This window comes from Geotrypetes seraphini, chromosome 3, assembly GCF_902459505.1.
Source record: "Geotrypetes seraphini chromosome 3, aGeoSer1.1, whole genome shotgun sequence".
Lineage (NCBI taxonomy): Eukaryota > Metazoa > Chordata > Amphibia > Gymnophiona > Dermophiidae > Geotrypetes > Geotrypetes seraphini.
In genome coordinates this window covers 82,004,502-82,030,396 of record NC_047086.1, presented here as the reverse complement: position 1 = coordinate 82,030,396, position 25,895 = coordinate 82,004,502, and the positions used below count along the sequence as shown (strand labels likewise).

Genomic DNA, 25,895 nt, shown 5'->3' with positions numbered 1-25,895 from the left:
TAATTGATTTAATCGTCGCACTAATTGGCTGCACCGATTAAAAAACAATTCAAATTTAATTTTTAAAAAATGGAGGTGCCTAAGGGCACCTCCAAAAAGGCCACTACTATCCTGTCTACGGAGGTGCCTTACAATGCCTAACGTCACTGTAGGCATGGCTAATGCCAGAAGTGGCGTTAGAAGTTATAAGATGCCTCAGTATGTGTGATTCTTGTGAAAGGTAGGCATTGAAAAGGTAGGCCTTTAAACACTGGCCTATATTTCTGGCGCCTATCTTTCACTTAGCCGCAATTCTGCAAATGGCACTGTTGCGGCCATTTTAAAATAACATTCAGTGGTCGGTTACAAGGGCGATTAGCTAAATAAAGGTATGTAGATAAGGTTGAGATAACTTTAAGTATAATGCAGTCACTCATTTACCAGACGTGTTTTTATAGTTTGAATAATATTTTAGTGATAATAATTATGGTGCTATTTATATTACCAGGGATATGAGCCTTGCAAAAACCCTCTGGGTTAAACATGTTGGCGATATAGTCCCTGAAAATAAGACCACAAATATAAACTAAGTATTCAAACTTCTATACTTATTTAAGGCGGTTAATGTAATAAAATAAAAGTTTGATATGAATTACAAGACCCAGCGAGGAAGTAGTACATAAAGCCTGATACAATGAAATATTTGAGTATTTAGGTGGTACTTCTGAGGGTTTATAAGTACATACTTTTGGAAGTGAGAGGTCATTGAGGGTGTTTAGAATCATACACTTTCATGAGAACATTTCAATGAATTATTCTCTCACAAAAGCCTCTTTATGAATTTAGAGCTGTCTTGAAACTGTTGCATGATTGACATGCAATCAGCAGCCATTTTTTAGGCAACCACCAATAGCTCCATTTATAGGATTTGGGCCTATGGGTTCTAATGTGAAAAAAATCTGCAGTAAAACCACTGCTGAAATATGAAAAGCTCAGAGTGTAAAAAAAAATTAGTGCAGGGTTTTTTTTTTTTGTTGCACTTATTGGGAAGTATTGACTTACTTGACAGACTGATAACTAGTGGCATATCAGGAAGCACTGCTATGGGTCAGGCATTGCCGTCTTCAAGATGGCTGCAGCCTGAGGATGACATTATTGGTTGCCTGTCCAGGACTTAGTACGTTTTTACAGGTTCAAGGGGAGTTTGACAAGACTTCTAGTTGCAGAATTAAGAGGGGGAGGGCACACATACAGTTATGCAAACTGCAATACTTATATACGAGTACATCAGTATAGTCCGATAAGCCTCTCTTCGAATACAACCAAAATATATAAGAGCTTTGTTTATATACAAATAGGAAAAACTGGCATACTGCATGAAAAGAAGTAAAGTAAGCAGCTCACCTTTCCGACCAGGGTACACATGGAGGTAATACTCATAGTAAAGATCAGGCTGATCTAGGTTCCTAAACAGTTCAAATTCCATTTCAGCATTTTGGAAAAGACCCAGCTTTACCAGCAGTGCTAGCCTCACAAACCAGAGCTGAAATAAAACAAAACAAACCCAGATTCATAATTAATCTTTTTTATATTAAATTGAGATTAAAATAACAAATGAGGGTAGTTAAATATAAATTTCTATGCTTAAGTCAACATCAGCTTCCCTCTCATTGTGTTTAGGCCACTTTCTCATCCTTATTTCCATCACTGTTTTCTATGCTTGTCTGGAGGAATGCTTACTGATAATCATAATAGCTTCATGCGGGTTACACAGCCTTCTTAGAGGCTTGATGCTACTGTACTGCAGCCTGGAGCCAGTTTCCCAGGTATGATCTTCTCTCTAATTGTGGTTTGTTTGTTTTTTAATTAAGATAATGGTATAATATATTTTGGTTTTGTAAACTATAAATGCAGTCTGGTTTTTCTGTTAATTGCATAATTGGATATACTAGGGTTACATATTAGTGAGGACAAAAACAGAGGACACATGACCCCGTCCCTTCCCGCCCTCCGCACAAATTGAGATTAAGTGACCGAAGTGGTGCACCTAGTATATTTGACACCCAGAGTCAATCATTTTATAACAACCCTCTCCTCTATATGAAAAATGTATTTTTAGTAATAATCCAAGAGTCTCACAAGGATATCCCTAGGAAAAGGCAGCATTTTAAACACTGCAGTGAGCACTAGAACATCAATACACCCATTGTAAAACTAAACAAGCCAGATTAGTACAAATCGATCCTGCACAGTCAATGCTAACAGAAGACCATGTCTTTTTCATACATATAGAACACAGATACATCCTCACCCAGTATGGAATAAATAATCACAAACTAAAATTAAGAAATATGTCGATAAAAGTTAAACTGAACCACCAAGAAGCCAGACTCTGCATACAATACAACACCACACCACTCCACAGAAACATAATTAGTGATGCATGTCCCCTAATATTGTGCAAAATATAAATTTGAAAAAAACAACAACTAATAATCACCATGTATTTAACAAATAAAAATAAAATAAAAGACAGAACTAAAATAATATAATTTTACAACTACTGCTACTATTATATTATTTCTATAGCACTACCACACGCATGTAGCGCTGTACATTAAACATACGAGAGACGGTTCATGCTCAAAAGAACTTACAATCTAATTATGACAAACACACAGGATAACAGGGTGAATCTATACTCACTGCTCAGGTAGGGGATTACAAGGGACTGATGAGGTAGAGGGGGTAGGGAACTATAGAAGGAATGCTTTACAAGTTGGTAGGGTTAGGACTTAAATGCAGCTTCCAAAAGTGAGCTTTCAGTCTGGATTTGAATATTGTCAGAGACGGAGCCTGACATACCAAGTCAGGCAGGTTGTTCCAGAAGTAGAAGGGACGGAGTCGGGTGTTGGTTGAAGAGGAGAAGAGTATCGACAAGAAAGACCCGATGAACGGAGTTCCCAGGGCGAAGTATAGGGAGAGATAAGAGAAGAGAGATACTGAGGAGCTGTAGAGTGAATAGATTTATAGGTCAAAAAAAGGAGTTTATACTGTATGCAGAAAAGGACAGGTAGCCAGTGAAATGAGGAGAGGGGTTATATGAACATAGCGACACTAGCGGAAAACGAGGCATGCAGCAAAATTCTGAATAGATTGAAGGGGAGAGAGATAGATTAATAGAAGACCTGTGAGAAGCAAGTTGTAGTAATCCAGATGAGAGGTGATGAGAGTGTGAATGAGGATCTTGGCAGTATGCTCAGAAAGGAAAGGTCAGATTTTAGCAACATTGAAGATAAAGAAACGACAAGTTCTGGTGACCTGTTGGATATGCAAAGAGAAGGAAAGAGATTAGTCAATGATGAATCTGATTTTGTGAGCTGACGAGACAGGGAGGATGAGAGTGTCATCCATTGAAATAGAGAATGGAGGAAAGGAAAAGGCAGATATAGGAGGAAAGACAAGGAGTTCAGTCTTGTCCGTGTTTAATTTTAGATGGCAGCGAGACATCCAGATAGCAATGTCAGACAGTGAGCAAGGGACATTGACGCCATAAGCTCAAGGTGTGAAAAATAATAAAAAATGCAAAATTTCACTAACGTAAAGTTACCAGTAATTTTATTGTGTTTATCTTCAATCATGACACCAAAAGAATACAGCAAAATTGCATTAGCCGTTACATTAGTGGGAGATCGTTATAGTTGCCAAAATGCTGGCCTATTCTGATAACGAGCTCCGCTTAATATCTTACGACACTCTATTATATACCTTTGGCTCATTGTGGCATCATCAGTTTCTCAACCAATAAAAATCAACAAAGGAGGTGTTTAAAGTTAGACAAAGAAAAAAGTTTCAGAAATTACATTTGTTTACTTATATTCATAACATTTCCAATATTCCTTTATCATTCTTAAAACTTATTTTAGACAATTTGTCTATGTATCAAACAAGCTGTTGAAAAGTTCTAAATTCTTCAGTGCTGAAAAGTTGTCAGCCTTAGAGGAAAAAAAGAAAATGCAGGAGAAGGCAATCAAAGAAAAGGAGGGGCTGTCTCCCCCTGAGCTGACAGCTTCACATACAGTGTCTGACTCTAATTTTTTCCAGATGTTGCTTTAGGATTTCTTTAGGTTGCAAATATATATATTATTTTCTTCTACCAATTCTTTCACATCCACACATTCATATTTGCTTGCTTGGGCCCAAGCATTCATAATTCTCATTCATATCTCGGCCATTCATAACTCATATTTCATAAATGTTATATCTCAGTTTAGGATACTTCTTCCCAGCCTAAGGCACATCTGGTATCAATTAACACCATGATGCTAGTAGTGGAAAAAACTCTGAACAAAGAAAAAGCAGAGACAGAAGGTCACTGACTCAAAATGGATTCCAAAGCACAAAAGATATAGCAAAATGAAGAACCAAAATGGAGTCCCTGTATACCCTGGTTTCCTTCATGATCTAGCCTAATAGCAAAGTACATAAAAAGAATATTACTATACTTTCCCTTATATTAATCTGTAGTGTGTTTTTCTGGCTTTAGCTTCATTCATAATCAGATTGTTATTTACCAGTTTGTCATACGCTTCTATTGGGCGTGGCCTTAACTAACACATATGCTTGTATCTAACTAGAATTACCCAGAATCATACGAAAAACAGGCACTTTTGTAGAAAAACTCCACAAAATACTGCACTATCATGTTCTGATATCCATTCCATTACCGTCTCATAAACATCACCCCCTACTGGCCATGAGCCACTACTCCTCAACAGACAGGCAGGCTGATATTGGGGCCTGGATTCACATAGAAATTTCAGGCACAGAGAGATAGATTTGAAAGTCGTCAGCATACTGTAGAGGTGGTACTAGATACCATGGGAGGAAATCAGACCACCAAGAGAAGAAGTATAGATGGAGAATAGAAGAGGTCCCAGGACAAAGTCCTGGGGTATGCCGACTGATAGCGGAATGGCAGAAGAAGAGGATCTTCTAGAGTTTTCGCTAAAAGATAGGAAGAGAACCCGAGGGAACAGTACAGTTTAGGGAGTGAAGAACTTTTGTGCATGAAAGAGGAGCAGGTCTTGGGAGTGAAAGTATGTGATGATCTTAAGGTAGCCAAACAGGTAAAAAAGGTGACGGTGAAAGCTAAAAGGATGCTATGGTGCTTAGGGAGAGGTATGGTCAGTAGGTATTGATGCCCCTTTATAAGACTCTGGTGAGACCTCATTTAGAATACTGTGTACAATTCTGGAGACTGCACCTTCAAAAAGATATAAACAAGATGGAGTTGATTCAAAGGAAGGCTACTACAAAAGCGTTTCAAAAAGTAACAGCTAATTGACAGTATTTCATGAAACAAACACCCAGGATGCTAAGGCTGTAGCTTTAACCACTCTGCCACACTCTCCCCAAAGTATTCAAACACCAGTCTTACAGGAATAGAGAGGGGAGGGTGGAAGACAGGGAGACAAGGAAGGGTGATATGAAGCTGTCAGAGCAATAAAAATTATGGCCTAGATTCACTAACCTCACCGATCGTGTCCCGACTAGTTTGCGACCTCGATGAAATTCACTAACCTTCCTCACGATCCGATCTGCATATGCAAACGAGGAGAAATGGCATGCAAAGTAGGAAGGCAGCGATTCACTAATCTCAAGAAGGAACACCGACTGGGCTGGCTGATCCAAAAAGAAGCGACTGCTGAGGGCCAGTCGCTCACGTCCCTGCCAACTCTCCTGCTCTCTGCCACCCCGACTCTACAGTAGTTTCCAAAGCAATCACTCATATATCAATTTTTTTCACTCAGCTTCAACACTTTGACAACAACTGTTTGATTCTCCTGCTCTCTGCCACCCTTCACTGCAATGCGAGCCCATGGTTTTAACCCATGGGGTTAAAGTGGGGCTGCACTACAGAATCACTCTGCGGCGTGCCTCCAATCGTATTAATTTGCATGAGGCAGCTTGGTGAATTGGTTGCCTTGGAAGGCCACGGATCGGATCGTTTAGGTAAGTTTAGTGAATCTATCCCTATGTTTTGTAATGCGAGAGAAAGCCAATATCTTTGTTAAGTCCTGTCTGGTGGGTTTCAAAATGTTTTATCATTTTGATCTCAAAGGATTTGCATTCCCTGATTGTCTTAAAATTTCCTTTTAATATTCTCATCATTAAATCATTGACACAGTTTCTGGTTTTCTGAAGTATTATCCCACGGAGATAATATCATGTTTGGTATTGCAATTTTTAATATGATATCTGTGTAAACTAATCCTAGTCTTTAGCATCTGGCTTGTTTCTCCAATATAGCAGCTTTCTCTACATCTTTGCATTGAATGATATAAACTACATTTGAAGATGAGCATATGAAGGATCCCCTTATGTTGAATATTTTTCCCAGGTGGTTGACTGTGGGGTCTTGTGAAATATGTTGGCATAGTTTGCAGCTAGTTTTGTTGCAGGGAAGTGTGCCATTCTCTTCCTTGTGTGTAGGGAGTGTGTTATTCACCAGTTTTTGTTTCAGGTTGGGTGGCTGTCAGAAGGCCAGCAGGGGTGGAGCTGGGAATATTTCTTTCAGTAATTCGTCTCTCTGGAGCAGTGGTTGTAGATCTTTTATGATTTTCCTCAGTTTTTCCAGCTCTGGGTTGTATATCACTATCAAGGAGATTCTTTCTATGGTCTTCTTGCCTTTGTACTGCAATAGATTTTCTCTGGATATTTCAAGGGAGGAGGCAATATTCTTGGAGATGATTTTGGCATTGTATCTTTTTTTGTTTAAAAGATTCATTCAGGGTTTTGAGGCGTTTATCTTTTGGGTCAGAGCTTCAATTTGCACAGTTTTTCCAACTTTAGGTTTTTCTGAACAACCCTATTGTGCACTTTGGGAAGAATAACCTGAATCACAGTTTCCAGATGCTAGGGTCAGTGTTCTCCCCAGGGCCTTTTAGCCGGGTGCTCCGCCCGACTAATTTAGATGACCGCCCAGCTATCATCTATCGGGAATCCTGCTGCTGCCGCCGCTCAACATAAAAAAACAAACAAAAAAACCCACCTCTCACCGGCTTGGCGATGCGAACTCATGCTTCGGGGCTCTAAGGTGTGCTGCTGGCTTCCCTCCGAAACCAAAAGTTGCATCCCGGGAGGGGGGAGAAGAGAAGCCGGCATGCACACCTTAGAGCCCCGAAGCATGAGTTCGCTACGGGCTAAGGCAGGAGACAGGTCAACCATGGAGGAAAGCTTACAACTTGCTTCGGGCCTTCCTCGCTGCCGGGTCCTGCCTACTTTATGTTTCCGCGAAGGCAGGACCCGGCAACGAGGAAGGCCTGAAGCAAGCTGTAAGCTTCCTTCCATCGCTAACCTATGGAAGATAGGTCAGTGATGGAGGGAAATTTACAACTTGCCTAGCGACTCTGCCGACGGGTGTGTGAGCTGGGAGGGAAGGGATGGTTGGGCAGGGCTGATGCTGTCGATACTCATCTCGCCGCCTTCGTTTTCATTGCGCGGCCGGTGGTGGAAACAGTGTAGAGCTGAAGCTGGCCGCCATGGACCGGGAGCGGGCGTTGCTGGCTCAGCGGTGGCAGATGCATGTGCTTTTCACGCGCTACAGCGACAACAGCTCGCTGATGGTGCAAGGCTTTCGGCAGCTCCTGCGCAGCATTGGTTTGGGGCAAGTCAAATGGTTACCGGGGGAAGAGGAGGAGGAAGGTGCCCGGCATAGGGGCTAGCACCACAGCAGCCATGGCTCTGGCTGCCCGGCTCCTGTTGCCCACTGCAGTTTGGCTCTGGCAGTGCCCACAAGCCCCGAACCGCTAACCAGACACACACAGCCCAAGGCCATTACAGCCGGTACCCCAGAGCCCCAGGAGGTGAGACGCCGAGTGCCATTAAACTGATTCATTATCTGCCTGTGACTTTCTGGTATTTAGGATTAATTCTCTCCATTCAACCCTTGACTTTAAACACACAAGTCTGGAAGCCTAAGCACATTTATTATGTTTACAAGTATTTGGGTTTAAACTTATTATGAAAGGGAATTATAATGGCAAAACAAGGGTGATACTGAAAATACTGCTTTGATTAGTCAACCATCAGCAATCTATAAATCTTTCTCTGTGATATTTCACTGGGATATAGTTGTGGGTCTGAGCATTCACTATTAAGCACGTATCATATTTTATGTGTTTATTTTTCATATATACAAAGATTTATAGATTGCTGATGGGTGACTAATCAAAGCAGTACAAGTATTTGGGAACATAAAACATAGTGAAAGCTAGTTGCGACCTTCCTCCCCCCCAAAAAAAAAAGAAAAAAAGATTCTGCAGTGGGAGGGTCGTAACTGGTGTTATTTAATAAAGCAGGTACTGGATGCTTGAAGAATGTGATAATTTTTAACTGCCCAATGTGAGCTGTATACAGTATATAGGTGATAAGAGGTTTTAAGGCATTATGGTCTTAGATATGCTGATTTGTTGGAGGCAAGGGATGGCAAAATGTTTTTGTGCTTAGTTTTATAGTTTATCTGTAGCAGGTTGGTACAGCATGGACAAGGATGCCTGGTGTAGACAAGTGCATTAGAATATGACATCTGTGTTTTGAATGGTGTACAAAGTTGTAACGTGGAAGGATGGGCTGTTGAGGGGGATAGAGGGAAAACTGAAAACCATGATCACGTTTTTTGAAGGATGTCTTTTTTTTCCCTGAGTATCATGAATAGAACTAGTGTGCATCTTTCTGCTCTGCTGCACCTGAATGAACATGTTTTCTCCTTAGTATCCTTTGACTTATTCAAGGAAGGTATTTTCCTAGTATTGTAGTCCTGGGGTTATTGATGCAGTTGCAGTGCTGTAGAGAAACACTTTTCTAGATTATATATCTTATTGTTTGGGGGTGTATTTGGGGAGGCTTATCCTTCCTTTTAAAGATGGACTTATAAATGTATAATGCATTATTATTATTTTTTGTATTAATAGGATTTTTATAATTTTGACACTGGGGAGGAGTATTTTAATGGTTGTATAGTAGGGTTGTGTGTACATGAAAAATGAATGGAAGAAATTGCATTACAATTAGTACTATTATAATGGGAGTGGGGTCAGGGACAGAGCTTGGACTGAGGTACTCAGTTGCTATTTGTTAGACGTAGGGGGGTACTTGACTTGAAGAAGTTGGTAAACATTGGTCTCTAGGTGACTAGTATGGAATTCACTCAGTAAGAGTCCCTTTTACAAAGCCACAGTAGTGATTCTCCCATGGCAAATGCACCAAAGTTGATTCAATTCCTATTGGCTTCAGTGCATTTGCTGTGGCAGAATTGCTATTGCAGCTTTGTATAAGGAGCCCTAAGGCAGGAACTACTGTCTCTGTGCTGTGTCTTAAAACACAGATTGCAGGGGATGCAAAGCATTAACTGATCCAACATGATTTTGAAGTTGGTTGAATACCACTCTCTCAAGTACGGTAGTTTTTAAAGAAATGGAAGGTTTGATACTGTCCAGTAGTTATTCGGAATAAGAGGATCTGCATTACTTTTTTTCAAGGATGGTCTGGCATTTCTGTCTCATTCCCTTCCCTTCTATCTCTCTCTACCCTCCCCCCTGTGGATTGAAATCTCTCTCCTCTGCTTCTCTTCCCTCCCTCACCCCATGGTCTGGCATGTCCCTCACCCCTCTCCCTTCCTTTCCTTCCAATTTGGCTTTCTCCTTTATTCATCCCCTCCCCCAATCAGGTGTGACATTGCTCCCCCTAGTTCACCAGTGAGATGGGTACCTCTCCTCTCTGTTCTCCTCCAGGGCAGGCTGTTGCTTCTAATCTATGGGTCGCTGGCAGCATCAGTCAGCTGAATACGCTGCCTTCAGCAGTCCCGGAAGCTTTCCCTCAGCATCAACATCCTGTCCCTGCAGATGCAAAGCTTCCAGGATGCCAAAGGCAGTATGTTCAGCTAACTGATGCTGCCAATGGACCAAAGATTGTAGGCTTGCCTTCAGCAGACTGGAGCATCCTGCGAACACCTGGACAACATGAAAAATGGGCAAATGCCACCTGGACACTCAACAGAGCCCTCACAAAGAGGACATGTCCGGGGAAACCTGGACATCTGGTAACCCTGAGATATGCACACTCTATAGATCAGGGGTGCCCACACTTTTTTGACTCGCGAGCTACTTTTAAAATGACCAAGTCAAAATGATCTACCAACAATAAAATAAAAAAAAAAAAAAACACAACGCACACTGTTAATTATCATTCCTATTCCGGGGTTTTTTCAAAGAGGTCAAAGCAGATGACTCTAAGCACTGTCACCTCAGTAACAACCATGCAAAAATAGACAAATACCCTCCCCCTCTCCCTTTTTACTAAACCACAATAGCAGTTTTTAGCGCAGGGAGCTGCGCTGAATGCCCAGCGCTGCTCTCGACGCTCATAGGTCCCTGCGCTAAAAACCACTATTGCGGTTTAGTAAAAGGGGACCATATTGTAAAATATAGACAGCAGATATAAATTCAGACACATTTTGATCACTAAATTTAAAATAAAATCATTTTTCCTACCTTGTCTGGTGATTTCATGAGTCTCTGGTTGCACTTTCTTCTTCTGACTGTGCATCCAATCTTTCTTTCAGCCTGTATGCTTCCTCTCCTCCACACCTCATTCCCTCCCCCAACTTTTTCTTCCTCTCTCCCTGACCTTTCTTTCTTTCTCTCTTCATGCCCCCTTTCTTTTTTTCTGTTTCTCTTTTTTCCTTCTGTCTCCCTGCCTGCCCCCTTTCTTTCTTTCTCCCTGCCCTTCCCCAAGCCACTGCCACTGCTGTTGCCATCGGGGAACAGGACCCAAACAACCACCAATGGATAACCTGCCCCCAAAGCCGCCGCCGCCCCATGCTCTCCCTGCTTCAGGCTGACCAGCATTCCTCTCCCCAACATCAATTCTGCCGTCGGAGAGGAAGTTCCGCCCAGCCAGGCAGCGATCGGGGAGAGGAAGACTGATCGGCCCGATAGATCGCCAAGGCAAAGTGAGTCCTGGATGATCGACTCACTTTGCCTTGGCGAGCTACCGGTCGATCGCGATCGACCTATTGGGCACCCCTGCTATAGATCATCCAAGAACTTCCACTTCTACATTTGCTTCAACACAAGCTTGTTACTTGCTGCTCGTTAACTCCAAAGTAACCCCTTCTGGAGCCTCCTTTTAAAAAAGTTGCTTATAGCTGACTCCCTACATTCTTATCCTCAACATTCACATAACCATGCGTCTTGTGCGTGAACTCTCCTTGGTAAGTCTAGTCTTCTAAGACACTTCTCATCCTCAACCTATGACACTAGATCCAAGGCAATTTTGATTACGCCACCATTGTCTCGCAAGCCTCACAAGTCTGACTAATCTCACCAATCTAGGCCTAGTAAACTCCCATACTGCCCACTAAGAAAGCACCTTGTGCCCTCCTTTCCCTCCCCACATGACTTCTGTGCACCATCACCTCCTAAAACTGACTTTTCCCAGTCTCTCTCTTCATCCAAGACCACTGAATTCCCCATCACCACATCATTCACTTTTTGAATTCACCACCCTCTTCTTTTGTCCTTCACCATTTTCTCAGTCCTAAAGCTTCAACACTTTCTCCCTCTCATTCAGCCATCCCCACTCTCCCTGTATGCATCTTGACTGTTGCATGCCCCTCTTCCCCCATGCCTCTCCAAAATTCACCCGTATTTATTTATTTAGTTTTAAAGCCCATCTTCTCAGTGGAGCTTAGAATGGGTTACAGCATTACATACATAATTCAGAGTGATAAAGCAGAAGACTTACTGGTTCTAAATTACATGCAGAATACAGAAAGGTTCTAAATTACACAGAAAGTACAGAAAGGGTCTTAGAATTACATACTTCCGGAAAGAAGAGAAAAGCATCTTTTTTTTAACATGAAATTCTTAAATAAAGCCATATAAAGCTTAACGAAGGGTTCCACTATTTCAATGGCTGACATACTAATCACCTAATGTCTCAATTTACTTTAGTTTAGTAAATTAGGGTTTTGGCAGCTAACAATGTCCTTTAAAAGCTCCAGCTGGATTGAGGCTAAGACATGGCATACTGCAACCTGCACTTGATAGACATTGAAAAAACCGTCAGTAAACATTTCAGTACTCATTTAGCAGCTGGGTGTTAAGACGCTGTGTGGAAATTTTGCTTACCCTTGATGTCATTTAGACAATTTACAACTTACCTCCTGATAATTGTATGCTTTAATGCAGGGCTTCCTAACGTTCTAAGCCTTTTAAGCTTTTAAGCTTTCTAAGCCCGGTTTTCTAGTTGGAGAGTTTTTTTTTCCCTTTCAAGGGTTTTCTCTCCGTTTGTTTACTTTACCAGAGTAGGACCAGTGATAGTCTGTTAGGATCCCTTTTCCTAAGCCTTTGTGCTTCAGGGAGCCCTATCCTACTGGATTTTGAGGTCCTTTTTTCTTAATAATCATCTAGAGTTTGGCTACATTAGAAGTGTCCTGCATTAAGCTGGACACTCTGATATTTATTTTTTGCATTACTAGTTTGTAAGAGTGTCTCTTGTTCTCATTTGTGTATCTTGTTAGAGGTTTTTTTAGGAGACAGACTGCTGAATTTTGCATTCATTGTAGGCAGTGTTGGTTGCTCTTGGAGAATCCTACAAATAGAGCATTGAAATAGTCCATGTGAAATAGGACGTAAGCATAGAGGAGTTGCGTGAAATTTGCTTCAGAGAAGTATGCTCTGATTTTCCATAGCTATCGAAGGTAGTAGATAGTGGTTGAGACAACATGGGACACATGGTCTAAAAGTGAGAGATTGACACCAAGAACCGATCCAAGGCTGTAAACTTTATCCTTGGCTATTAGTGGAGTAGAGTCCCAGGAGTGTGAAGGTTGCAGATAAGTATAATTTCTGTTGTGAATCCTGAGTAGCTCAGTTTTGGCTGTGTTCAGTTGAAGTTTATTATTGGACATCCATTTTTTTATTTCTGTAAGGCAGCTAAGGAATTTCTTGAGTTGGGTGTTATGGTGTTTATCTAATGGGAGGTAAAGTTGAATGTCATCAGCGAAGGAGTGGATTTGGATTTGATATTTCATGGATATGTCCAGAACTAGTCTGATGTATAGGTTGAATAGCAGTGGTGAGAATAGAGTGCCTTGTGGTAAGCCATAATTGAGGGGTTTAGGCTTTGATAGGGTTGAGTTCCACTGTATTTGTTGGGATCTGTTGTGTGGAAAGGAGAACCATTTGAGGGCTAGGTTGTTTATTCCAATGGAGGTCAACTGTTTTAGGAGCCGAGGGTGGTCGATGGTATCAAATGCAGCGCTTAGGTCTAGTAGGACTAAGAGGGCATCTTCGCCTTTGTCAAGATGTTTCCCACAGTGCCCAATTATGTCCAATAGGATTGTTTCTATGCTGTGGAACTTTCTGAAGCCTGATTAGTACCTGGAAAGGGCAGTTTGATTTATTATGAATACTTCCATTTGGGCCAGAACCACTTTTTCCAGGATTTTGGATATGATGGGTTGGTTTGAAACAGAATGTAGTTGTTTAGTTGGTCAGGTTCTAGAGAAGGTTTCTTTAGGACAGATTTGACTATATCTATTATCCAGTTTGTAGGTACAATCCCCGATGTGAGAGATGTATTAATCAGGGATAGTATTGATTAAAGGTATTCACCTTTGACCGATAGGAGAAGAGTAGTGGGGCATGGGTCAAGGCAGGTGTTTGCTGATGGAGAGTTTGCACCATTCTGATTGTCTTGAATTGGTTGTGGTGTGTGGGTCTTTATTAGAAGGTTGGTCAGTAAGGAATCGTGCGTTGTCATGGTTATCCCATTAATGTTTTTATGTATTTTGTTTGTGAAAGAAGGTGGCTAATGTTTCACAACCTAGAGTTGTTTGGGGGTGTAGGTTGTTTCCTTGAGAGCTTGTAAATAATTTGTTTGTGAGAGTGAAGAGGCTTCTGGATCTATTTGGGGCCATTTGCAATAGCTCTAAGCAATAGTTGTTTTGTTTTTTTTGCTTCATGGATGTCTTGTTTGTAGCTGTTGGTGGAAACTTTTCATTGAAGTTTGTTTGTTGTAGTTTCTGCTTTGTACCATATTCGTTCTGGTTTCCTTTTTAGTATTCTAGGGTGTTGTGTGAACCATGGAGATGCTGTTTGCTTGGGTTGGAATTGGTTGTCTTGGTTTTTGCTAGGTGACCGTATAGGGTTTGGAGTTCCATGTGGTGGCTGCTGTGTCTAGGCTTTTTGTTTTGGGTAGAGTGCTTTTTGCAAGTTTGGTAATTCCTTCAGAGAAGGCATTAAGGTTGACTGATTTTGGGTTTAGAACTTTTTTGGTTGGGTGTGGGATTCTGGTGGAACTTCTGTTAGAATTGGTATTCTCTTACTCCTTCTCTTGCTATCTGGCGGGGATATCAATACCAATCATGGTCCTCTCAATCAACCCTCACCCTACTCATGCAGGTCACACTGCAATGTAACCAATCCTATTCATGTTCCTATCCTACCCCCCTCTGCCTTTTTCATGTGCCCTGTGGAATGACCACTCTGTCATCAACAAACTTGTCTTCCTTCATTCATGACCTATTTATCTCTCAAACTCTCTACCTACTGGTACTGAGATCTGGAACTGCCCTGAAGACTCTGCCACCCTGTGTCATAGAGGCTACCTTTTCTCACATATACCTCACTCATTTGGTCATGGAGGTGATGTTGAGCTCTTACTCTTGCCATCTTATAGATATCAATTTCTCCTTCTGCCTTAATAATAATAATAATAATAACTTTATTCTTGTATACCGCAATACCATGGAAGTTCAGTGCGGTTAACAATAGAAGAGACTGTACATTTACAGCGATGATACATATTACAGTGTTGTTACATTTACAGAGATGTTACATAAATAGCAGTAATAAAAAGGCATATACTAAAGAAGAGACAGTACGTATATAGCGATGTTACATGTTATAGCGGTGGTAAATGGAGGCAATGAAAAGGCAGGGCAATTAGATAAAACAGAGATTGAGAAAGAGAGGCCATAGTGGCTTGGGAGGGGGGCGTAGTCAGAGGGAATGGAGGCATGTCGAGGTCAGGAGGGTGCAGGGAAGGAGGGAAGGCAGCGTTAGCGGAATTTGTCGAAGAGGTAGGTTTTTAGTGACTTCCTGAACAGGTGGTAGGGCGGGGAGTTGGAGATGAGGGCGGTAAGGCAATTGTTCCATTTGCCCGCTTGGAATGCTAGGGTTCTATCAATGAATCTCTTGTAGAGGCAGCCTTTTAGGGAGGGAAAGGTGAATAGGTGGGCGTTTCGTGTGCGAGAGGGGCCTGCTATTTCAAGGTGCTCAGACAAGTAGATTGGGGAAGATCCTGTAAGAGTTTTGAAACAGAGACAGGCGAACTTAAAGATGATCCTTGCCTCAACTGGAAGCCAATGGAGTTTGGTGTAGTAGGGGCTAACATGGTCGTATTTTTTGAGATCATAGATGAGGCGGACGGCCGCATTTTGGACTGTTCTAAGACGTTTGATGGTATTTTTATAGGATCCCAGGTAAATAATGTTGCAGTAGTCTAGTATGCTTAATACCAGGGATTGAACGAGTAGACGGAAGGCTTGGTGGTCGAAGTAGCGTTTGATGGTGCGCAGTTTCCAGAGGGTACAGAAACATTTTTTCACCTGGGCACTGGTATGGTCATCGAAGGTTAGGGTGCGGTCCAGGATGACTCCAAGGATTTTTATGGTGGGTAAGATAGGGTAATCTAGCCCATTCAATCTGAGGGAAGTGTTTGTTAATTTGTGGTTGGGACTCGCTAGGAAGATTTTGGTTTTTTCAGGGTTCAATTTTAATTTGAGTTTTGAGGTCCACAGTTCTAACTTGGTGAGGATAGATGCGATGAGTTTTTCCGTTTCTAGAGTGAGTGAGGTAATGGGGACAATGATGGTGATGTCATCTGCATATATAAACGATTTTAGGTTAGAGTTTGCTAGGCTTCGTGCCAGAGGGGTCAAGTAAATATTGAATAGGGAGGGGGATAGAGGAGAGCCTTGTGGGACTCCACAAGGGTTACGCCAGTGGTGGGAGTCCACTCTTTGCTCTTTGAAGTCCACTCTATCTTATTTACTCCTCTACCCCTCTGAGTAGCAGTCATCCACTGACCTCCTGATAAGTCCTTCTCTTCCTTCCTCACTGACTTTGACTCCAGGCTCTCCTTCTTTCATGAACCCTCATCTCCTTTCCAGGTTTCTCACTCTAACATCCTCATTCAGTCTCTACCACCATTATGCACCAGAATAGCCACTGCCTTAACCTTGACTTCTTCTCCAAATGCTCTACCACCAATTTCTGTACCTCAGCCCTACCACCAATTTCTGTACCTCAGCCCTCCTATAACACCATCCTCTCCTCTGCTGTAGATACACTCACTCCTCCCATCTCATGTCCTGAAAGGCATACCAAACCCCCATCTCTGGTTGACCTCCAACATTTGCTTACTGTGCTGAACGTATTTGGCTGACCCATGCTGACTTCATACACTTCAAATTTCTGCTATCATCCTTCCAGTCTGCCTTCTCACTTGGCAGACAGGAATACTATGCTAATTTAACTAACTCTCTTATCTCTAACCCTCACTGTCTCTTTACCACACTAAACTCCTTCCTGAAAGTGCCTTAACCTCCAATCTCCCTTTCACTTTCTCCCCCAGACGATGGCCAAATTCTTTTATTCAAGCCAAAAACGGCACCAATGTGATACTATCAATACTAAAAGTACCTCCACCAGTCATAATGTAAAGTTACTAACGTTCCTCAGATTGCCACACCAGTCTATAGTGTGGTAGCATATCCTCACCGGAACATTTTTTTCTGTAACTTATGTGAACTGCGTTTTTTTCTTATAGTGATACACTACTAATAACTTATTAAGATATTCCATGCTTTAAGAGTAACTTATCTTTTGCACCGGGTCTGCTTCATTCCCCACTCTTAAAGCACGGAATATCTTAATAAGTTATTAGTAGTGTATCACTATAAGAAAAAAACGCAGTTCACATAAGTTACAGAAAAAATTGTTCCGGTGAGGATATGCTACCACACTATAGACTGGTGTGGCAATCTGAGGAACGTTAGTAACTTTACATTGTGACTGGTGGAGGTACAAATTCTTCTATGACAGGATTCAGAAGATTCACCTTGAGTTCTCAACCAGATCACCTCCCCCAATCCCTCTTCCATCTGTCCCTTCTGCCAACCTCCCCTCAACCCCTGCCACCTTTTTTGAAATCCTTGAAGAAACTGCACATCTGCTCTCTTTCTCCAAATCCAGCACCTGTTCCTGAGATCTGATTCCCACCCACCTACTCAGCATTCTTTCTCCCATTGTCATCCCTCCTATATGTAAAATCCTCAGCCTATCACTTTCCACTGCAACTGTTCCCGATATCTTCAAACATACCTTACACCTCTCCTCAAAAAACCTCACATGTCCCTACAACTAATGCCCCATCTCCTTCCTCCCCTTCTTATCCAAGCTACTTGAACGTGTCGTTCACCACCATTGCCTGGTCTTCCTTTCATCTCAAGCTATTATTGACCCACTTCAGTCAGGCATTCGCCTACTGCATTCCAAAGAAACCACCCTCACTAAAGTCTCCAATGACCTGCTCTTGGCCAAATCCAAAAGGCCTCTACTCTATCCTCATCCTTCTTGATCTATCTACTGCCTTCAATACTGTTGATCACCACCTACTCCTCAATATGCTGTCCTCACTGGAATTCCAGGGTTCTGATCTCTCCTGGTTTTCTTCCTATCTCTCCTATCACACTTTCAGTGTATGCAATGGTAGATCCTCCTCCACTGCTATCCCACTATCAATCGGTATACCTCAAGGCATTGTCTTGGGCCCGCTCCTCTTTTCCATCTATACCCACTCCCTCGGTGCACTGATCTCCGCCCATGAATTTCAGTATCCTCTCTATGCTGATGACTCCCAGATCTACCTCTCCACACTAGATATCTCTACAGGAACCCAGGCCCAAGTCTTAGCCTGCCTGTCCAACATTGCCGCTTGGATGTCTGACCGCCATCTAAAATTGAATATGACTAAGACCATGCTTCTTATGTTTCCACCTAAACCTACTTATTCCCTCCCCCATTTTCTATTTCTGTGGGCAACACTCTCCTCCTCCCTATCTTACTAGTTCACAGTCTCAGGATCATCTTTGACTCCTCTATCTCCTTCTCCAATCAGATCCAACAAACCATTTCTTCCTCTAATATTAGCAAAATCCAACCTCTCCTTTCCAAGCACACTACCAAAACCATTATCCACACCCTCATCACTTCAACTTGTTTCTCTCAGGTCTTCTGCTCAACCATCTCTTTCCCCTTCAATAGGTTCAAAATTCTGCTGCATGACTCATATTCCACGAGAGCCGCCATATTCACATTACACCTCTCTTCAAGTCACTTCATTGGCTTCCCATCCATTTCCAAATACAGTTCAAACTCCTCTTACTGATCTACAAGTGCATTCATTCTGCAGCCCCTCAGTATCACTCCTCACTTATCTCCCCCTGCGCTCCCCCACCACGTGAACGCCGTTCATCAGGTAAGTCCCTCCTATCCATACCCTTCTCCTCTACTGCCAACTCCAGACTCTGTCCCTTCTATCTTGCTGTGCCATATGCTTGGAACAGCCTGCCTGAGTCATTAGCAGTATTCATATCCAAGCTAAAAGCCCACTTGCTTGAGGCTGCATTCAACTCTTAACTCCCACTCACTGTATGACATCTATGTCCATCCTTTCATTCTCTCTGCAAGAAACTTCCCAACCCCTATATGTCCTGTCTATCTGTCCATATTATACTGTAAGTTGTTCTGAGAAGGGACTATTACATATTAAATGTACAGCGCTGTGTATGCCTTTCAGTGCTATAAAAATGATAAATAGTAGTAGAGTACAGCGATTGAGAAACACTCAATGGACATCTGAGGTGACTGACTAAATCCTGTCAAAGAAACCCCCCTTCCCAACATGCTGAGAATCCCCACTTTCCCTCACTGAAATTCAAACCATACAAATCCCCCCACTGCCTTCCCTGTCCCCAGACATACTAACAATTGTCTTACCCATTCCATCACCATATAACAAATGTATTTAATTATACTGTCATTCTTTGAAATATGTAACATAGAAACTGATTTTTTATTTTATGGTCAAATTCTAAGATTTCTTTTCAGTTTTCATAAGTCCACGTCAAGGATCAAGACTCTTTTCATGTAAGCCTAACGGCTTTCACTCCACCACTAAGAAGGAAGCATGGTGAATCCAAAGACTGTCAAGAGAAAGAAGGCGGGGCGGGAACGGAACAAAAGCAAGATGGTGGCCTGATGCTTCTCTGAAAATTCCACCGTGCCTACTTACAAGCTTTTGTTTTTTATTTATATTTATTTATTGAAATTTTTATATAATTTCACAAGAGATCTCTTGTACAAGCAAATCAGAATTGAAACCAAGATACAAACTTAAAAAATTTAAGCAAGAAAACAAATATTAAATCTTTCTTAGACCACATTATCACCTCAGAGGAAGAATATTAAGAGTGAGGAGCAACTCAATAAAGAAATTTAGTAATAACGAAATTGGCTTAACAGTATACGGTCCTCATATTTTCAAAATCATGACTATCACTTATTAAACTGTCCCGGTTGACATTTTCTTCAAATCCAGGAATGATCTAAGTTGTTCCGGGATAAAAAATGTATACTTAACACCTAAGAATTTAATTGAACACTTTTGGGTATGCCAAAAGAAATGTTGCTCCTAGTGCTAATGTTTCTGTCCTCATTGCTAAGAACAACTTTCTCCGTTCCTGTGTAGGTCTTGTTACATCAGGGAAAATCCAAATTTTCTTTCCATGAAACAACATCTGGGAATTACGAAAAAAACCAGTCTCATTGCTGAGTTCAAATCTTGTTCAGAAACAAAGGAAACTGAGACTGTTGAACAAACGAAGGGCTGAAGTTAGGACCCAAAGTGGTGAACTGGGTTAGAAATTGGCTGTCGGACAGACGCCAGAGGGTGGTGGTTAATGGAAGTCGCTCGGAGGAAGAAAAGGTGAGTAGTGGAGTCCCTCAGGGTTCGGTGCTGGGGCCGATCCTGTTCAATATGTTTGTGAGTGACATTACTGAAGGGTTAGAAGGAAAAGTGTGCCTTTTTACAGATGATACCAAGATTTGTAACAGAGTAGGCACCGAAGAGGGAGTGGAAAATATGAAAAAGGATCTGCAAAAGTTAGAGGAATGGTCTAATGCCTGGTAACTAAAATTCAATGGAAAGAAATGCAGAGTAATGCATTTGGGGATTAATAATCGGAAGGAACCGTATATGCTGGGAGGTGAGAAGCTGATATGCACAGACGGGGAGAGGGACCTTGGGGTGATAGTGTCCGAAGATATAAAGGCGAAAAAACAGTGTGACAAGGCAGTGGCTGCTGCCAGAAGGATGTTGGGCTGTATAAAGAGAGGTGTAGCCAGTAGAAGGAAGAAGGTGTTGATGCCCCTGTACAGGTCATTGGTAAGGCCCCACTTGGAGTATTGTGTTCAGTTTTGGAGACCGTATCTGGCGAAGGACATAAGAAGACTGGAAGCGGTCCAGAGGAGGGCGACGAAAATGATAGGAGGCTTGTGCCAGAAGATGTATAAGGAAAGACTGGAAGCCCTGAATATGTATACCTTAGAGGAAAGGAGGGACAGGGGAGATATGATTCAGACGTTCAAATACTTGAAGGGTATTAACATAGAAGAAAATCTTTTCCAGAGATAGGAAAATGGTAAAACCAGAGGACATAATTTGAGGTTGAGGGGTGGTAGATTCAAAGGCAATGTTAGGAAATTCTACTTTATGGAGAGGGTAGTGGATGCCTGGAATGCGCTCTCGAGAGAGGTGGTGGAGAGTAAAACTGTGACTGAGTTCAAAGAAGTGTGGTATGAACACAGAGGATCTTGAATCAGAAAATAATATTAAATATTGAACTAAGGCCAGTACTGGGCAGACTTGCACAATCTGTGTCTGTGTATGGCTATTTGGTGAGGGATGGGTTGGGGAGGGCTTCAGTGGCTGGGAGGGTGTAGATGGGCTGGAGTAGGTTTTAACAGAGATTTCGGCAGCTGGAACCCAAGCACAGTACTGGGTAGCGCTTTGGATTCTCGCCCAGAAATAGCTAAGAAAAAAATTAAAAAATTTAAATTGAATCAGGTTGGGCAGACTGGATGGACCATTCGGGTCTTTATCTGCTGTCATCTACTATGTTATGTTACTATGTTACTCTGTTTGCACATCCACTGAGGATTCCAAAATCTATGTAAGATTTAATGGCTCTACGGCTTCCAAGCCTTCACCTTCTATAGAGGCAATTGGTACTTTTTTTGAGGTAAATAATACAGTATATACGATTAATTGGTGGTATATGTTCAGGAGAAAATTTTAACACATCTATTAAATATTTCTTAACCATTTCATGAGGAGAGACTCCAAGGGATTTGGGAAAATTCAAAAAGCATAAATTTAACCTTCTATTGTAATTCTCTATTTCTTCAATTTTTCTATTTAAAAGAATTCTTTCTTTCAGAATCCCCTCTGTTACATGCTGTAATTTGTCTGTTTTTTCTTTAAATATCTTAGTTTCTGTAGAAAACTCTTCTTTAGTATCTTTTAATGACTTCCCCAAATTGTCCACAGTACTTACAAGAGTTTTCAATTCCTGGGAAGATCCTGTAACCGTTAAGTTTAATCTCTCGAGAGTGTTCCATATGCTATCAAGAGTCACCATAGCAGGTCTTCTAAGTCCAAGTTCAGCTCCCTGGTTTTTCTGCTCTTGTTCTTGTTCCCTCTCGGCTACTGCCCCTTCAAACAGAGTCTCCCTTGACGTTCCCTCCGTACAAGGGTCACCTGACAGAGCCGCGGGAGGAGCAGGATGGGGTGGTGGGACAGTCGCTGGAAGGGAGAGAGATATCTCTAACCCGAAATCGCCGGTAGCTCCACCCGCCAACAAAAGCCCAGGACCTCCAGAATACGTCGGACCGCTGGCGGCTGCAGCATACTCCAGGATCGATCTTTGGTTCGGGGTGGAAGTCCTCGTTGGTAAGGGGTCCAAACGAGTTACACCCTTCCTCTCAGAATGAGGCATCTGGCAAAATGAGCCGAAAACTGCCTGAAGGAAAAACTGTAAGTCGTAGAGAAGCGCTGTAAAGCAGCCAACTAAACCGCCGCCCTACTTATAAGCTTCCCCCTACTTACAAGCTTTTGGAGTACCTGATGGTAAAAAGGAACTTCAAGTTCCGGGTTCTCCCGGACGAAACTATTTCCTTGCCAGACCCGATGGACGTCTTCGTGGAACGCAGCTCAGTAGCGGGAAGACTGGAGGTTTCCTCTGCTGGCGAACCCGCACGAACTGAGGTGCGATATTTCTCCTTAGAGGGCGTCACTCTATCCTCCGAAGAGCATAGTCTGCCCAGCTGTCCTGGAGTGATGGGGGGAATCCTTTTTGGATGTGCAGGCCCAGGAGTCCTACTTGCTGGTCCCAAGGAGCGGGAGGACCGACTCCGGTAGGGTGCGAGAGGATGGAAATTCATCTCTCCAGCGGGCGTTAAGAACGCAGCAAAATCAAGAGGATATTTCTTCAGCTGAGGCGGCTCATGCTAAACAGGGAGCTACAGGGGGTACCAGAGCAGAAGTCCCTCCTTTACAGAGGCCTAAGGTCTTCACGATGGAATCTATTTGGGAGGCTATTTCTACAATGCAGACTTCTCTTGGGAGCCAAATTCAGCAAGTATCTTCTAAATGCACTATGGTACTTTCAGAAAATCTGGACCTAAAGACAAAGGTAACAAGTTTAGAGTCTAAAACTAATGACTTTGAGACTAAGATAAAATCCCTTGAAGCACAAGCTCTAACTTGGACTAAAGACAGTGCTAGTTTGCATTTTAAACAGGAAATGATGGAAAATTCTATCAGGAGATGTAATCTCTGGATTATTAATTTTTCTAAAGTTCATTTTATACCGCCCTTAGTGATGTTTAAAAGATATATGAGTGAAATTCTTAAAGTCCCTGAGACCTCATATCCACCTCTTCAAAGATTTATTACCTTCCTACGAATGCTAGAACTCAAAATCCTAACCAGCTGCTGATAGTTTGGATTTGACAAATTTCCTTGAGAGGTCGGACTCTGAGGCTCAGCTCTCAGCTACATTGATTGTACAGTTTGCTATTGTCTCTGATAGGGAACGGATGCTCAAGATGTTTTTCAAGTATAAGGATATACCTTTCCTGACGAACACTATAAGAATGTATCCAGATGTTTCTCGATCCATCCAGAAGAGAAGGAAGACCCCGGGCAGTTCAGCTGGGGGTGACTTTTGGTCTAAGATACCCCTGCAAGTGTGTGATAACCTATAAGTATGATAGATATGTTTTCTTTGAACCGCAACAGCTGTCTAAATTTGCTTCAGCTAAAGAGCAATCAATTTCTAATACATGAATTTTGCTGTTTCTAAGATAGCTCAAGAATATTTGCTACTTGTTTAGAGCAGTCAGGCCTACATCTTTTGTTTCCTATGATTTGATTTCCTTTGTTTAATTTCAGTTATATTTAAGCTACGTCCCCAATTATAGTGGACTAACTATATCTGGTATTGAGGAGATTACCTATAAAGAATTTGGGTCTTTGTATTTCACCTACACAATATTTTTTTCCTGTTTGACTTGTTATGATGTCAATTTTAAAATACAAATAAAGAATAAAAAAAAAAAAAAGAAAGAAAGCTAGTTCTAAAAGTTGGACTTATAAAGACTCATTGCCATGGGAAAAGAAATGAGCCAAAAAGCTACAGATAAATTAGGCCCTGTGTATCTGAACAGCATTTACATATTTTAAGTTTTTATCTTTGCATATCATTTCAACTATTTGGGTTATGTGAAAAATTTGCATACTGAAGTACATACGTCTGTGCAACTGGTGAGTTACAAAAAGCAAACAAAACAAAAAATCCAACAGAACTGCAGTGATATGGCGAATCAAAGAACAAAAGAAAAAACTGCAAAAATGGTGTACAAGACGCCAAGTGACGAGCAGCTAAGCAAACTATGCAAGCTCCTACATGGTGCAGGAACCAAAACGAAAGTGGTTCCTGCACCACGTAGGAGCTGGCATGGTTTGCTTAGCTGCTCATCACACCATTATTTCCAGTTGCTATCCATAAGGTTTTCCTATATATGATATATGTTTGGACCCCTGAGGAAGGAGTGTTTCTTTGGAACACAGATTGTGTCTGGTCCAGGTTCATCAAACTTTGTGGATACAAACTGTTTTATGATTACATTCATGATTATTTTTATGTTTTTTCATTAAAGACTTAAGGGCAAAATCTATAAGAAGCGCCCAAAAGTTAGGCGCCAATACAGGTACTGTTCAGCGCGATTCAAGTAAAATAGGGTGCTGCTTAGTGAATCATGCTGAGTGGCACCTATTTTGGAGGCGCCTAATAAATAGGCCAGCTTTAGGTACAACTAAAAGTTAGGCGCCTATGTGAGCGCTTAGCATGCTTAAGAGCAGTTATTCTGTAAGAAGGCGCCTAACACGTAGCCACTCCCATGACTAACATGCGTGGAGGGGTATAATTAAACAAAAACGTCTAAGTCCCCTTTTGGCCTAAGGCCTTAAGCGTTGAAAGTAGAAGCAGGGAAAATGTCCATTATCAAAAAAAAACGTCCAAAAGGAGGGTTTTTTTGATAATGGCCTGCCTCTACATTCAGCTGTTTAAACGCCCAGACCAACACTACGTCTACACTAACACCACATAATCAACCTAAAAAAAGCCTAAGTCCCAAACGTCCAAAACAAGGGCTTTTAGGCGAAGGAGGAGCTAGTCCCATATGCCTAAGGCCCCGCCCACAGGAGGGGCCTAAGCCTACTGGGCCTATTCCGGTTGGCCCAGGTGTCTCAGGCCCCACCTGTGGGCGGGATTTGAGCCGCCTGGGCCAATCAGGTCCTACGGCCAGCCATTCAATGGATGGCTGGCCTGTCGGACGGACGGGCTTGGCACCCGTCCGTCCGACTGACATTTTTGAAGGTACGGGGCTTGGGCTCCTCCTGCCCGATCGTGTCGGGGGAGGGGGGGGTTCGGGGTTGCCGCGGGGCAGGAGGGCTTGGGCTCCCTCCTGCCCTGATCGTTGTGGGGGGGTGGAAGGGTGGATCGCGGCAGGGGAGATGAGCCATCTCTCCTGTCGCGATCATTGCTGTAGGGCAGGGGTAGGGAACTCCGGTCCTCGAGAGCCGTATTCCAGTCGGGTTTTCAGGATTTCCCCAATGAATATGCATTGAAAGCAGTGCATGCAAATAGATCTCATGCATATTCATTGGGGAAATCCTGAAAACCCGACTGGAATGAGGCTCTCGAGGTCCAGAGTTCCCTAACCCTGCTGTAGGGGGTAGGCAGGTTGCTGGGGCCGCTGAGCTGATCGTAGCAGCCACGATCAGCTCAGTGGCCCCTTTTCGGCACTTATACCCATTTTGACTTGGTCTAAGTCAAAACGTATAAGTTCCGACTAGGCAACCTGCCTAAAGTTTTGGTTATACCTGCTGCACGCCTAGGTGTAGGTCGGCCTACCTCCCAACCACTACCCGCCCTTCCCCTCCTCTAAAAACGTCTCTTTTTTCTCTGTGCGTTTAGAGGCAGGGGAAAGGCCTAAGCTGGTTTTAGATACGTCTAAAACCAGCTTTGATTATGGGTACTTGGACGATCAGGCTTTTTGATCGTCCAAGTACCAATTTAGGCCACTTTTTAGATGTGTTTTTTTTTTTTAAAATTATGAGCCCCATAGCATCTATTTTTTTGAAGGCTGCCTAAATTT

General features: G+C 42.4%; 1 protein-coding gene across 3 annotated transcripts in view; it reads right to left on the bottom strand.

The window, feature by feature from the left end:
- TRAPPC12 (trafficking protein particle complex 12) overlaps positions 1-25,895 on the bottom strand; it is a 237,879-nt gene that overhangs the window by 172,551 nt on the left and 39,433 nt on the right. For all 3 annotated transcript variants that reach the window (XM_033935617.1, XM_033935619.1, XM_033935618.1), the window contains one exon: positions 1,384-1,522. In XM_033935617.1, coding sequence (XP_033791508.1) covers positions 1,384-1,522 — 139 coding nt within the window. The remainder of the gene's footprint in view (positions 1-1,383; positions 1,523-25,895) is intronic.